Source organism: Chiroxiphia lanceolata, chromosome 8 (assembly GCF_009829145.1).
Source record: "Chiroxiphia lanceolata isolate bChiLan1 chromosome 8, bChiLan1.pri, whole genome shotgun sequence".
Lineage (NCBI taxonomy): Eukaryota > Metazoa > Chordata > Aves > Passeriformes > Pipridae > Chiroxiphia > Chiroxiphia lanceolata.
In genome coordinates, this window is record NC_045644.1 from 89,136 (window position 1) to 105,116 (window position 15,981).

The 15,981-nt window shown below is 39.3% G+C and overlaps 1 protein-coding gene and 1 long non-coding RNA gene across 3 annotated transcripts in view; one reads left to right on the plus strand and one right to left on the minus strand.

Annotated features, from left to right (window-relative positions):
- Positions 1–15,981, minus strand: part of HSPA12A (heat shock protein family A (Hsp70) member 12A) — a 55,254-nt gene that overhangs the window by 14,587 nt on the left and 24,686 nt on the right. For both annotated transcript variants that reach the window (XM_032695445.1, XM_032695444.1), the window contains one exon: positions 14,370–14,486. In XM_032695445.1, coding sequence (XP_032551336.1) covers positions 14,370–14,486 — 117 coding nt within the window. The remainder of the gene's footprint in view (positions 1–14,369; positions 14,487–15,981) is intronic.
- Positions 3,729–7,956, plus strand: LOC116790470. Its single transcript, XR_004358369.1, has 3 exons — positions 3,729–3,864; positions 4,338–4,700; positions 7,834–7,956. It is a non-coding gene; the product is annotated as an uncharacterized LOC116790470 (long non-coding RNA).

Consider the following 15,981-nt stretch of genomic DNA (forward strand, 5'->3'; position numbering starts at 1 on the left):
AACACATATTGAAAAAGTATTATATGTTTGCAACCAAACAATCAAACTTTGGAAAATACAGGTCCACAGCAGCCAGAGTAACTCTAAAATGTAGAAAAAGACTATCAATCAAGCACAGGTGCAGGCATAACCCTCCTGCCATCACAGCACTTGCAGGTGAGCATGTTGGCAGACACAGGCTTAGACAAAGCTCTGGAACTGTACTGGGGATGAAGTTCTTGCACTGTGCCTTAGTATAAACCCAGTCTTTCCTCCAACCTGTCTGGATGTAGTAGGCACAAGCAGGGCTGGTTTCAAGCCAGCTTACTTCAACATCACTTACCCCCATCTGAGCTTTCCTACGCAGGAAGCTTTGATTTGTTGCACTGGAAAGAGCAATATTCGAGATATGGATCAATACTTGGTCTTTGACAGACATGTATCTAATCTGCCAAAGAATTCCAAAAATGTATGGTCTCTGCACACAGATTATCTCAGCCCTTTACTGTCTTTGCCTTTGGAGAGTTTTGCTAAAAGCCTAATGTGAATCTTGCTGAAATTCCAAGGCCAGCACTTGTTGCTATTTGAAGAACAAATAGCTCCTTACTACCCCGCTGCACTTTTCACTTACATTAAATCCATTATCATGTTTTGTGAGAGCTCTGAATCTGAGCAGCAAGTGGGTTTTTCCAATCTCTAGCAATGTGGATGAACTCAAGAGTGGTCAGCCTGCTCCATGTACTGGGCATGTGTCAGGAGCACAGATAAATCAATTCTTAGTCTCAGTCTAACCTACACACTGAAGACAAAATTGTGTTTTAGGGAAAAAATAGTTTGTTGCTCAGGATATTAAAATCCAAAGGCTACAACATAGATCATTTGCAAGAGGTGACAAGAACTGAGTTACATACACAGGGAATGCACTGGTATTTCCTAACTCGAAGCGGGGGCAGCAGGGGTGAGGGGGATGACTGTATTAACTGTGAAATCATCTGTTCTAGGGGGAATTTTGGTACAAACTTCCAGGGCTGCTTCTGCTAAAAGAAAACAGTAAACCATTAACAATAACATTTGCTTCCTCCCTCCTCCAGCAGGTCTGCACCATGACCTTTTCACACTGCAGCCTGCACATCAGGAGAGGAAGGCGGTGACCTGCGGTGGATGGACTGAGCTCTGTGTTCTCAGACCCTCCAAGTATAGCAGATGCTATTCTTGCTACTTTTTCTCTCTAGTCATTATTTAACACACCCAAAATATCTCCTGAGGAAAACATCCAACAGAAATGGCAGTTTTTAACAGTTCAAAGCACAGCTGATCCTAACAGAATCTCATGAAGAATATGTAGAGGTTTTTTGCTTAAAAGCTTTTCTTACAGAGTTTGAAGGGTCAGTTACAATGAAGAATGTGTTATTTCATATCACAGAAACCATATAAAGAATCTTCTACAGTGAAAGGTACAAGGCAACCAACACATATTTTTAGATGTACACATACATGTACATATATACACATACCCGCATACATATTTATATATAAGTATATACATATATGTACATGTATATATAACAATCAATATTTCATACCTTATGTATGTAGCAGTTCTACTTAGACCATGAGAGACAGCACATTAGTCTTAATATATATATATATATCCATACACAGCACAGAGAGAACACAGGAAGGGGAGATGATAAAGAAACATGAACACACACAGAATGCGAGGGAGGAATGGAGCAATGAGGTTGTTTTAATACAAGCCCTAAGATGAAGACTTAGGAGGTAGTACATCTGTCCCATCATTACAGCCAAGGAGCAAGGGACAGATGGGAGAAAAATATTGAGCATGCAGAGAAAAAGGAGGGAAAACAGCAGGCGGCAACACAAAGAAACAGTGATGCATTTGTTAAAAATATTAATTGCAGACATTTGTGAATCTGCTGTATTTTACACTTGTTGCTTTCTATTTGCCTCACTCCATGTTCTTTCCCACTGCTGCCCAAGTACTACTGTAATTAAGAACAGAGATTCATAAATTAACAGGCCTGAACAGGACAGATCTAAAAAATGTCTAGATATTCAACATTCTATAGATCATTCTGGCAGTGGGACAGATGTATCAATTTGCTTTTTGCCTAGGGCAGATTACAGTAGACTTTATAATAGCGCAGTGTCTTGACTTTAGCCTGCTAAGGAGATTTTCTTTCTCCCGTAATACTCACTACCAGTATAAACCCAGTGATCACTTACGAGACATGAGGGAAGCAGCCGTTTCTCCAAAACCACAGAAGTGGAAAATTCATCATGGAATTACCAAAAATTCTTTGAGCACCAAAAAAGTTCTTAAAAATGAATTTATTTGCAGAATATGGCTGCATTTATACAGCTGGAAGAAGCAAAGAACACTATAAAAAGAACTACGCTAAAATTCAACTTTGCTCCTATGCCTGAGGACTAAGATTCCATTTTTTGACAAGAGAACTCCCAGATTTTCACTCACTCCAGCAACACAGGTCTGTGAGCTGGTGCCAGTGCACTGCTGTCCATTTGTTAAGATTCATGCTCGACAGCAAGCCTCAAAGTGCTTCAAAGTCTCATGTACTGGAGCATTAATAACTTTACTATCCAGATTCGGGTGAATTCTCAACCTGGCTCACTAGCTTTGTTTTTATAGCCACAGATGTGTCACCAGGAGAGCCACAGCTGACCACAACACATTCCTGATTCTGTGAACAGCATTAGCTGCCAACTATTAGCCTAATTCATCATTAGTGAATACTCAGGTCTGAACTGAAGCTCAGTATTAGCAGTCTGAGCACTTCCAGAGAACTAAACAATTTTCACTCATTCCATATGCAGAATCATCATTACTACAGATTTAAAGGAGGCTCCTTTTAAAACCCAGTCTCACATGCCACAACACACAGCAAAGAAAAGCAATGTTCTTTTATATTGTTTTAATACTGCCCCATATATGACCTTAAAGACAGCATTATAGTAGAATATTCTACATAGTCTGAACCTTTTCAAAAGAAAACGAAAGCCATCAGGTAGGCCTAGATGAAAAGATCCCATCTCTGAAAGCTGCTGTAATCAGCATTTAGCTGTAGTCCTCCACAGCCAGGTAGGAATGCTGTTGTTCTTTCAGACTTTATTTATTACACCACAGTGACCTCAAAAGAAATAGTATGTTAGGAAATACACCATCATTGACAAGGTTCACATTTCCTATTACTACTCTTTCAAACTACAGAAAGCAACAGTTAAGAGGTTTTTTCAGAGAGATACATCAGATATCTTTTTAAAGGAAAGAAAAAAAAAAAGCCTGACCACTGATTTGTAACACAAGGAACATACCTTACATGGAATGCACCTGTTTCTTTGAGTTATAAAGCTGACTGAAAGAACTGACTGGATGAATTCTAATTTCCTGCTTTGATATATTTTGTAGTCATCTAAGACCTAATTCAGTACTGCCTCAGGGCTGTAAGCACTGCATTCACAATTAATAGGACATTTCTAGATACAGAAGTGAAGCATAAATAGAATAAACAGATAAACATGTACAAAAGAATCACTCTCATTACACAGTTGCAAAAACAAGGCGCACAGACTAAAGAATCTTTTCTAACTTTGCGTAGGAACCCACAAAAAGGTAGGAAATTCCTCCATAACCCCAGAACTCCAGTTCAGTGTCCCAGCCAAATGCTAGCCTTGGCCAAAGAGCAAGCTTCTATTTCTACCTGTGACACGTAGCACATGCAGAAGCTGCAGGGACAGCTACATCGCAGCTCCACCACAGCCTTGGGTCCCCACTCTTCTTTCACAATTTTTCACCTTCACCAACTGTATTACTTTAGTCACTTCTGCAGCAACGCTGCAGGCCAGGTGAGTGCAATGATCCATTCTTCTGATTGGTAGAAAGAACCTTTCAAATGTGTTTTACCACTAAAGCCCCATTTGTAGGCACCAGAGACAAAATTTCGACGTTGGATCCCATGAAACAGCTCCATAAAGATACCATGGTTCATTAGGAAACAAAGCTGGGCAGGACAATATCATTCAGCCAAAACCACAGAAGCTGAGAATTAACATCAACATTTTGCTATTTTCCAAGATATTTATTGTAATTAGTAACAATAAGAAAGGCATGATTGCAAGTTAAGCACCGTGCAGGCAGCACGAAGAAAGTATTGTGCAATTGAATGAAGGCGAGACAAAAGAATGGTTGGAAATGAAGTGCCTCGTGCAATCGAGGGCGTTTAAACTATTCAGTTCATTGTGTGAAGGGATTCATGGTAACACCATCCGCTTAGTGCCTTGCTAAGTGAGCTCCTCTAATCCTCCTCCTTTTTCACTAGCTAGCACTTTCTCCAGTTCCGTGCCGTCAAACTGAGCTGTCGCAAATAAACGACTGAGATCTAATTAGGGAGGCAGAACACGCCAGGAAAGAAGATGAGCAATATGGGAAAAGACAGCACTATCCCAAAGAGGCGCACCAGGGGGAGCTCAGCTGGCCGGGAGTGGGGCAAGTGGATATCACAAAGCTGCAGGAAAAGCAAAGTGCATGCAGTTTTGCTAGATCTTCAGCCTTGAGAAGCCTTCACAAAGAATGTTTGAAAATCACTACAACATCACATACACCAATGCTTTGCCTTTAGACTTCAGAGTAATGAAGAGCGCTGCAGTACAGTAAATATCATGTATAAACAGAATACAGTGAGGTCAGACAGCCCAGTTATCTCTGTCCCCTTATCTGTTCAAAGATAGATGCTTAAAATTGCTGAACAGCCACAAAATAAACAGGATTTTCAAAGATTCCTCTTAGTGACCACAGCAAAGAGGCTGGGTTTGCCAAAGGCAGGAAGAAGAGCTGCTGGGTGCTCCCCTGCTCTCAAAAATTTATCCTCTGGATTTAAGAGCCTAAATGAAAACTCAATACTAACTTTTTTTTTTTTTTTAATCCAGTCAACACAGTGTTTGGGTGGTGGTTGACACTGCAAAGATCTGACATTTACAATGTCATAGAGGCAGGTTTTGCAGAACCAAGAGCATTTGGCTTTCTCTTACACAACATTTTCTACACATACATGGGTATACATTATAGATATACATAGATGCACACGTTTTCACACTATTATTGCTGGTTGAGCTAAAATTAGGCTTATGGCACAGATCCTAGTCTGATCAGGTGCCACTCATACTTTGCATTTCACGAGTGAGAAAATAGTGGATAATTATCACAGCTGCAGAATTCCTTCAGTGTCAGTTCCCCCTTCTGTACAGTGAAGTGACAAGACAAAGATACTCATCTCTGTGAGAAAACTGCTTGAGAAAGCATAAATGAATTCTCAGGCTATGGTTAAATAGAAGTAACTTCATTTTGCAGATAAGCTATGGAAGATGAAAAGTGGAAAAGCCACCGTTTTAAGGGAGGGGACACAAAACTGGAAATTAATAGATCCCTGTAATAGTTCTTTTTGCTTTGCACAAGTATGAGGGATTAAGTAACATGAAAGACATAGAAGGATGAACCCCAGTGTAAAAATCGGCCTTTAAACTGTCCTTAGGATTTTGGGATTATCCTGAGACCTGTCTTCTGATACTGTAGATATCTTCCCTTCTGCCATGAGGACGTAGATACTGCTACTATACATTTATACACTATTTCCCTGCTTTTAAAATACCAGAGCATAGGATTTGCAGTGCTTTCTGAATTCCCAGGGCTTGCCCATACCAGAAGCTTGTACAAAGTAACTAACCCACAGAAAATTCACAACCTTCCCACAGTCTTCACCTAGCCTGAACTTATTGCTGCTCCAACTTCAAACAGAACTCACAAGCTGTGAACTTCTGTGAAAGGAGTTTTTAGGTGAAACCTTCTAACCTGCAGGTAATCAGGATAGACAATAATAAGGTGCTTCATATTTGCACCTGTATCACTGGTGTGGTGAACATCACCAGACAACATACGAATTAATTCCAGTTAATAGTAACACTACTCCCCATTTCAGAGTTGCACATGAACCCGTATGTTGAAGGAGCAAGAGATTTAGATTAGATTTTATTTATAATTAAAATTAGTTTTATGGTGGAAGAAACTCTTGGTGGCCAAGGAGCAGCCTAACAGCTGCGTGCAGCTATCTGAAGGGCAGTTACAAAGGCAGCAGAACACAACTTACTCTCAGTCTTGCCAGGAGATATAATGAGGGGCAACAGCCACATATTGCAGCTCTTAGACTTCAAGTTGGGTATTATAAAACCTCCTTTTTACTAGAAAGGTGATGCAGCACCAGAACAGCTGCTCAAATAGGCATCTCTGTCCTTGGAGATTTTTACAACTTGGCTAAAGAGAGCCACTACTGAGTTGGTGTTGGCTTCAAATGGAAGGACAGACTAGATAATCTCCAACAAGCACTTCCACTTAGTGCTTCCAGGATTCTAAAATGTTGCAGGTATTCTACACTGAGAAAGACCAGAAATCCTTCCCAAAGGCCAAAGACCTACACACTTTTTAATCCCTTGTCTTTGTGACTTTCCTGTCAAATCCTTGAGTGTATCAGTGAGAGGGAGCCCATTGTGTCTGACAGCATGACAGCAGTACCAACCAGCCTCTGCTACAAGCCTGCAGCTATTCAGGTCCTCACAGGTTTCTGTATGGACTGCAATTAGAACTTTTGTTTAAGTGTCTTGGGATCAAAAGGAAACATTTGTCACAGCGCACTTTTTTTTTAATCTGAAAATATATAGAGCACAACAGCTGTAAGCAGTCCTTTAACCTTAAATACCAGCCACCAGTCATTTAAAAAGTGACTACAACATATTGAAAGAAATTAATGTATCAAGGATGCACAAGCTGAGTTTACAATATTAACACAACCTGCACTCAAAAAAAATCTGCCTCAGTCCAATGTCTTGTCAGTGAGAAAAATTCAGTTCCTAATAAATTCATTTTCCTGTATTTCATTGTAGAGTTAAAATATGGTCTTTATGCTTAAAAGTATGAGAATGCTGTCTGAAATAGCAGATATGGACTTCAAGCCCAGTTTTTTGCATTCAGCTCTGCTACATGCTTCCTATAAAACATTTTACAAGTCACTTGGACTAAATTTTGTGAAACCACCCCCTAAAGCAAATGCATCAACTTCTGAGTATCCAACTCAACACCAAGGTTTTCAGTGGAGCTATTTGTGAAGTTTGTTGGGATGAGGGGTACTTGTATTCTGAATAATCATGCTGGCTGCCAGTCCTGCAGCTGATCCCACTACTTAGCAAGGTGCTTTGAACCAAAGCAGAACCCATTTGATAGTTCACTTCTGTTTACCAACCTATCAGTAAAGCTATTCCTATGACAAGAAATAATGTACAGCCTGTAACATTTCTCCCTCTTAATGGCTGTCTAGAAACTATGGCATTATCTCATTCTGAAAAGCAAGAAAATAAATGGGGCACCTGGAGCTCTAATGAAGTGTGACTTTTATTTTCAGCACACTCAAAATAATGAATTTGTGGAATTGCATTGGCTACAGCCAGAACTGCTGCATTTGTGTGGTCACTGATTAGATGAAGCAGTTTGTTATAGATGGCTAGGCTGTCTTATTGAGATAAATGCCTTTGGTAAGAACAGTCTGATTGCCTCAATTTATTTTTCCTGGTGTTGCTACTACCCAGCTAAGAGTACAGACTGCTTTACCTGAGCATTTCTATACTTTATATTTTATAGATTATTTTTATAATCTATTCTTTTATTTTAACCTGAATTTGGAATTATTCAGGACTGTCTACTTGTCAGGTCTTCTGGATTTTGTATTACGGTTTCCCTTTTTTAACCTATAAAACCTTTTTTTTTTCCTTTAGGAAGGAAAGTGGAGCATAAGGAAGGATATACCTGAATTAAGACCATTGGCTACCTATCATGAAGCAGCACTTTTGTTTAAAATTCATGGAGAAGGTTCTGCAGTTTACCTGTGCTTATTTCTCAAAAAGCTTCTGTGAACTGCCCATAAGAAAGATAATTTCTTGCTACACACAGGCAAGGCACTTGATTTCAGGATCATTATGAGAGAGAAAAGGATTTCTTGTATTTGTGAGATATAAAAGAATATCAATAGTTACAGAAGACCTTACCTAGGACACCAGATCTAGTCTATCACAGTTTGGTCTCAGAAGTAATCCCAGAAATATAGACAGAGGTTTCTAGGGAGAAGCACCTGGATCCTTTATTAGGTAAGAACAACCGCAAGACTATGAAATTACCAATGCTTTTCTCTGTGCAAAAAAAATCTCCAAATTGCTTGTTTTGTTGTGCCTCTGCCCTTTCATTCCCCCAGAAGTTTCTCAGGTACCGGAACCACAAATAAATCCAAATTAGCATTACTAAAGCTGAGTCACATATTGCTGAATGATAACGTGGTAAGGTGGAGGTTATGTTTTTGACAAGTTGATGGGACCACAGTGGCATTCAGTTCATATTTCATTAAGGTGATGTTGCTGCAGCTCATTCCCAAGGGATTGTTGCCACAGATCACATTTGTTGCACAAATGAAAGCTTAGCTCCAAGTGGCATTACCAAGAATTTTTTGCTGCATTACATTATATTCCCCAAGGTGCAGGAGAACATTACTTGCAAGTTTCATGACTAGCGTGCATTAGAAAAATGAAGCCATTAAATTCTCATAAGCTTTTCAATTTTTCATGTTATAATATTCTAAAAATGCTTTTTTGTACCATGGGCATGCATCAGTTACCACAACAGCAAAGCCTGACTCTTCCTATTTAAGTCTAGTTTCACATTTCTAGTGTGTCAAGCTCTCTCCTTTTCTGTATTTTGAAATATCCTCATTGTAGGTCTTTATGGTTCAGACACAAGTGGCCTGACTGAGTGGACTTTCACAGAGAAAACGACAGGCTTGCTCTTTTCTGTTAGTTGCATCTTATTCTGTACCTTGGGCTTTCTGATTTTCCTTAATATTTTTCACTACAGTTCCAATTTCACCTTCTATTTCTTTTCTCTGTAACTTAATACTGGCATCTAAGATGTCTTTTAGACCTATCTATTATCCTTCACCATTGTCCTTTCTATGAACTGATTAAAAACAATCAAACACGCAAGTTTTAGATCTTGTCCACATTAATTTACATTTGTTTGTGGACTTCTGTCTTTCCCTAATGGTTGTAGTTTACATCCTTTCAGACCATCATTTTCTTCTTTTGGTTGGTAAACCCCATCTAGACATTCTTTCCACCAAGCAGAATGAAGAATTTAATTTTTCGTTATTTCTGTTGGCTTCAGTGACCTCTCAGGCAATGTCTAAGATCCTGTGAAATGTATTTCAAAGCTTTAGAAGATAAGCACAGATGCACTCTGACAGAATGCTATGAAAACCTTTTTATTTACTTGGATAGCAAAAGAAAAAGAAATTCTCCAAATGTTGCAACTTGTGGCACAGAGGTGGACAAACAGAAATGTAGGACTAGGTTAGCAGATGGCTTTGTCAACTGCCTCTGCTTTCCCGTGAACCTGTCTGAGTAACTACAATGTGTAAGCAGAGATTGATCAGTACACATTTTCCACTCTGTAATCTCCACCCCTCAATTAGCCACCTTTTCCTAACTAAACACAGCTACAAGATGCAGAATCCTCCCTAACACATCACTCAATAAACATTTTAATCCTTATGATTAAAAGGATCTTAATATCACAAAAGTGAAAGCACAGACTCAAGAGATCCCCCAGAAGCTACGAATAATCAAGGTAGTTGATGTATGAACACACTTCTGCCTCATCTGCCTCACTAACAAGTACTGTTTAAAAAAAACCCACCAGCTTCCTAGTGCTGCTTACACCTTTATATGTGGTTTATAGCAGAAGCCTCACACTGTCCCTACACAAATAAACTTCAGTTGCATGTGTTTTCTGTATCGAAGAACAGACTTATGAAGGAGTAGGTGTAGCTCAGCTTCACAGATTACAATCTGGTTAAGTCTCTCTAGTCATCTTTTTAAAAAACCAAACATACTTCACATCACGTTTTTATCAGCAAGGAATTTTAGGTGCTGTCCCATCAATCTTTCATCAGATTTGTTTATTTTTCTCTAAAGGTTTCTACAGAGCAAGCTAGTACTGACAGATGTAATGTAATGTGAACCCCAACACAATGTGTTAAGTAATTCCCATCATGCACATTCCATGACAAAACAGATATGAAAACAATAATAAACATCCAGCATAGTAGCTGGTTAAAGAAAGCCTCCAGAATTTCAGGCTCATATACTTAAGCCTATAACTTAGACTACCTCTCTTTTTGTTTATACGAGCTTACCATGCAAATGATTTTATTTGCTATTTTTAACTGAAAGATAAATCTACTTCAGAGCTCTATAACTCCATTTCAAAATCAACAGTTCATATTAAAAAGAAAAAAACCCTCAATATTTCAAAGTAGACCAAATGAGTGATGTTTGCAAGCCTACAGAATATTTTGGGCAAGTTTATGAAAATGCAACATCCTTCCCTTTCCTTCTCTCTGCCCTGAGTGCATTTGTTATGCCATGTTTTACTTCCTTATTTTATAGCTTCTGCATTCCCATACTTCTGTCACACTCCAAACTCTTCCTTAAAACTTTACTCCTATTAGCATGTTCAAGGAATTGCAGCCTGCAGATTCTGCTCTGCACTTACTGTGCCCAAGGAATGTGTATTGAAAGATGAGCTGGAAGAATGTCTTTACTAAAAAGAAACAACGTGCCAAGAGTATTGGATCCTGTGTTCCTCTAATAGACAACCTGCAGTGCCTGAATCCCATTTGGATAAGGGATTAACAGTGCTGCTCACAGTAATATATTACAACAGCAAAGTGCTGCTAATGCTGAACCAACAATTCCTGCCTGCCTGGATATAAAGCGTTCCTACACAAATGTTCTTGACTACTTTTAAAGTTTCACCTCTCTACTAGTGGACACACTGGGTTGGTTTTTTTGTCATCAGTAATACAAGACTAACAAAACAATGAATTTTCTTGTGTCAGTAGGACCTCAGGTAACACAGAGGTGGGATCCAAGTTCACGTGTAATTCTGATGAGGCTGTAAGTGCCAGGCCATGCTCAAGAGCAGGAAGTGGTTTGCTTCCATGCCTAAGCCATTCTTGCATTTTGGGGTCTAAACCTCAGGCCCAGTGCAGGTAGTTGCATTGAGTTCCCTCTGCAAGGACAGCAACAAGGACAGGTCCCATCCACACAAACAGGGTGGAGTCCTCCCACGTGCTGTCCAAATGGACCATGCTGACAAGGACTTCCAAATAAGAAAATGTATCAGCAATTTGAATTTATTAGTCACAATGTGAGTTCTTCATGAGAATGGATTTTTTTCTAATACTGGCAAATACAGCACTTCTGACAGAACTACACCAAAGCAAAGAATTTGAAACAGAGCAAGACAGAAACAAGACAAGTTAATGGGACACAGAAACAAGAAAAGTTAATGCTATTTATGATACCTTATATTTTACTGGTGAGGACAATGACAAACCTGACTAAGAATCCTAAGAATCATTATTCAGGATGTAACAAACAGTGATGCAACACACATTAATCCCAGCAGACAAGTTTTGGGAAAGGAAACAAGCCTAAGTGGGTCCTACAGAGTTGACACTCTGCTCTTGCCCCAGAGCTCTCTCCAGTTGTGACCAGACCTTATCAAGTGTCACACAGCTTTAGAACCATCTCTGGACACACAGGAATTAAGCAGGAGGGACAGGAAGAAGCACCTGTTATTCAGAAATAAAGCAATTCTGATTCAGCAAAGTAAGTTGTAAAGACATGCAACTTTCTACATCCTACCAGACTTAGTCCCTCAGGAGGCCCCAGAGAGCAAGATAAATGAGAACAAACAAATACCTGCTTCAAAGAGGTAATAATAACTCAGGTATAAAAAGAGTTAAGGATACACAAAGAACAACAGATGGATACAGATTGGGCAGGCAGAGTAACAGCATGAAGCAATGAGGAGTAGTTTTCCCATATAAACAGACTAATCACAGTCAAGTTTTTGTAGGCATGAAAAACCCCAGCATTTTAGAAAGAAGAGGAAACTGAGTAAGCAATACAGATACTCATGTCCAGGACATGCAGCTTATGCACGAGATGACACAGATGGAGTCAAATGTAGGTTGATTCCCTGTCAAATATGAGGCTACAAAAGTCTTTAGTGGCAATATTCTGAAGAGATACAAACCAGGTCACATGACAGCTGCCAAAAGCCAAAGAAATGATGTTGGAGTAACCAAGATGCAAAATCACTGACATCTTGGATGAAAGCTCAGCAGCACAAAAAGGAAAAGCTGTCATGCAGACAGAATTAGCAGGATTTGGATAGGCTGCATGGGAAGAGAGAGGAAGAACTGTGAGCTGAAGGGAACCACCCAGATCACCCATTCAATGAGAAAGCAGCACAGCAGCTGGAAGGGGACACTGCAGGAGCCCTTGGGCAGATTAAGAGTTCCAGGTCAGCAATGTTTTGTCTAAGGCAAAACAGAGATGAGGGGATGTCAGAGGTGCACTGAGACTGTGCACCATCAGTTCAAAAGCTGATGGATGCTGAGAACAGCAGCAGATTTCCAACACTTCTTACTCTACTTGATTAATTCCATTAGCTTTGCCTAGACAAGTACTTAACCATTCCAGAAAGGCTAGGCTTTACATTGTGAAGCAGTGACTGAAGCTGTTAGTGGTTTTGCTCTCTTAGAGCTACCTCTGCTTCTCACAGATTACTCAGCAGATTTTCACAGCTCATTAACGTTTCCCACTAGTTAACTCTCAGCTTGCACTAGTGGTTGTACTGCAGTGTGTTTCCAGTAACAGGGTTTCTACCACTGCCTTTTCACACTTCTCTCTACAGGATGTGCCGATTACTCTTACAACAAAAGTGCTCATTTTCAAGATGCCTGCATCTTCCAACAGCTAGCAACAAGAGCTGCAACTTCTGATCCATCTGTACATACTGGTTTGAGGAATGTGTTGGATCCAGCAAGAGGAATCTGAAGGACTGAATGGCAATGCAGAATTCTCACTTTTCTGCATTTGTTTCTTCATCCCCACTACTTTAAAAACAATCAACCGTGTGCCAAGTTAACATCAATTATTTCCCTAAATTCATGTTTTCCTGCAACTGATCACACACCCCGAGTTAAAAGCCTCGTCAGTCCTTGCTGTTTATCAAGCTTGCCCATAAAAGTACACAATCACAGACACAACCACAGACACAGACACTAATTAACAACATTCCATTGCGCCACAAATGAGAAATGCCAAGAGATCTACCTTACCCTGCCCTGCTCCTTCCACAGCTCCCACTTCACGAGCACACATGCACACAGACAGCAGGCAGACAACAATATACAGAGATAATGAATGGGTCTCTAGTGTTTCAGATTTACCTACAACCGTGTCCTTCCATCAGAACTTTAAGAGTGTTTTGCTTCTGGCACTAGCATTAGCAATCCCACAATACAGACTGTTAAGAAAAATGTTGCTCAACATTAGAGATAGTTAGAAACAGAGTTAGAAAAATCTGGGTGCTTCCCAGGACCACTCAGCAAATTACTCATGAACTGATAGATATTTTATGAACCGTGCATCACACAGCTGCTGCCAATGCGTTACGCAAGTCTCCGACCAAAAATTAAAAAAACCCAAAGAACAAAAAACCCCCCCAAAAAAACCAAAAACCCCAAACTGAAAATGAATATGCTGATGAAAATGCACATCTCGTGTATTAAAGACACAAACTGAAACTGAAATAAAGGACATGCACACCGAAAGTGGACATATCCGGGGGGCAGTTGTGGGGAAGGAGTTAAATGCAGATAAACCCCTTACTGGTGAAAATAACAGTTGAATTTAATTTTATATCCAGACTATCCAGTTCAGAGTCCTTTCATTCCTACTGTGGGAAAATGGGAACTGGAAAAAAAGTCCCACCAAGGAGGCTCTTTGCTTTCCCTCTTTTTTTTTTCCTTTTTTACTTTAAAAGTCTGTGAAAGTTAACAAAACAAAACTGTGTCCAGTATTTTAAAATCAACTTTCCCTTGGGTCTCAAAACTACATCTGTTCCATGTGCACTGAATTCAGCTCAAATATATTGTTCAGGATGACTAAAATATCAGTCTACAGTGAGGGACATGAACATATGAAAGTAAATAGAAAGAAAAAGGCATTTAAGAGGTGAATACATATAGCTTAAGCTACTGCTTGGTAGAGTTAACTCCTCTTTCAATATTTCTAAACCATTATTTATACAGTTTATACTAGAGCTAATTGTCCCAACTACAGTTTATCATTTAGCCTACTAACTAGGGCTTTAAAGGGGCATTTCTACATTCAGCCTGTAATATTACCTTGTAGGCAGCTTGTCTCATAAACTGCTTTGCAGGCTGTTTCCAAATAGCAGGCACTGTAATAACCCATCTTACTTCAGTGTTTTCGAAATCTGAGCCTCCTTGGTCACTGAGCTCCTAAATAAAAGGAAAATAGAGGTGAATGCAAAATCATAGGTGTCTACTTTACAAGAAAATATTATTTTCTGCTGGCTCCAGTAACAGTAACTCTTTCTTTTCAATTTTCTTCCTGTTACATCTGTGCTACGAGTCAGGATTACTTCCAACCTGTCAAGAATGCTTTACTGTGCCAAAAGGTGGGATTAGGGTTGAAGCTTTCTCAAGGAGACCTATAGAAAATTTTACTGCTAACACAAAGTAGAAAATTTGGTTTTTGCAAAAGCAGCAATTTACAGAGTGCTACAAAACATTTATATACATTCCTAGTCTCGGTGTGGTATTTGCTGTTGGCTTCAAGAATTCACACATCTTGATTAACAGACAGAAAAATATTTGAAGTACCACTGATGAACATTATGTTTTACAAACTGGATTTTTCAATTACTTCTTTATACACCACTTACCTTTAAATCAACGTTTTACAATGCAGTTAACAAGGGGAAGTTACAGTTAACCCCCTTTAAAAAAATGACTGATGGCTCCTTCAAAATTTTGCTTTAAGCAAACATTCAAAACTAGTTTAGTACTTTTATTGTCCTTTTTTTTCCCCTTAAAAAGAGGAAAGTCTGTACTGCATTTGCAAATTAGGTGATAAACTGACATGTTTTGGGAAAGGTTCCAAGTAAAATGTCATTACCGTATGTCCTATCTAAATCTCCATCCAAACACAGAAAGGTTCAGAAAGGTGAACAACAGGCCTTTAGAACGTAAAAAAATGTTTCTGCATGTGCTGAGCCAAGGTGTTGTGTTTGTTTAGCTATGCTGCAGTTCAAAAATCCATGCTGGAAAAGTAGTACCTTTATACTGCACAAGGCAACAGAAACGGGCAGATTATAGTCCAAAGTAACAGCTCACTTACATTGCTTGTCTAATTAGTTCCAGGATTTATTCATAAATGCCAGGGATTTAGTTATTAACATCAGGAAAGGACATAGCCCTGAACAGGCAGCACAGTAAATACGGGATTGTACCCAACCACATTCACATTTGCTAAGAATTTCCCCCCTATATGCACAGCTTCACAGTCATTGTGACTCCACAACCAACCACAAAACAGTTTAAAAAGTCTTTGAAATGATGAGGTATTTGAATTGAAGTGGTAGGATTGTTTCTCTGCAGCCATAAGGAAGAGACTGAGATCTCAGAGAAAATAAATTAAACCCATTCAAAAAAGTAGGTTAGCTTTTAGCAACAAGGCTCTTTTAAACAATGCTTGCTTGGATGAATATTCTGATTTGACCCAGGAACTGCTATGCTTACGTTGACATTATAGTGGCACCTTTGAAGCCAATGTTTACTTAATTCACAACTGACTGTTTACATGAGGTTTTAAATCCCAAAACCGGTTTACTGGGGCCATGTATTTCACTGGAGAACACAATAAACAATCTTGTGACCATAGACATTTCAAATGGGAAGTGGAAAATAGTACTTCAGACTATTGTGAGCTCTT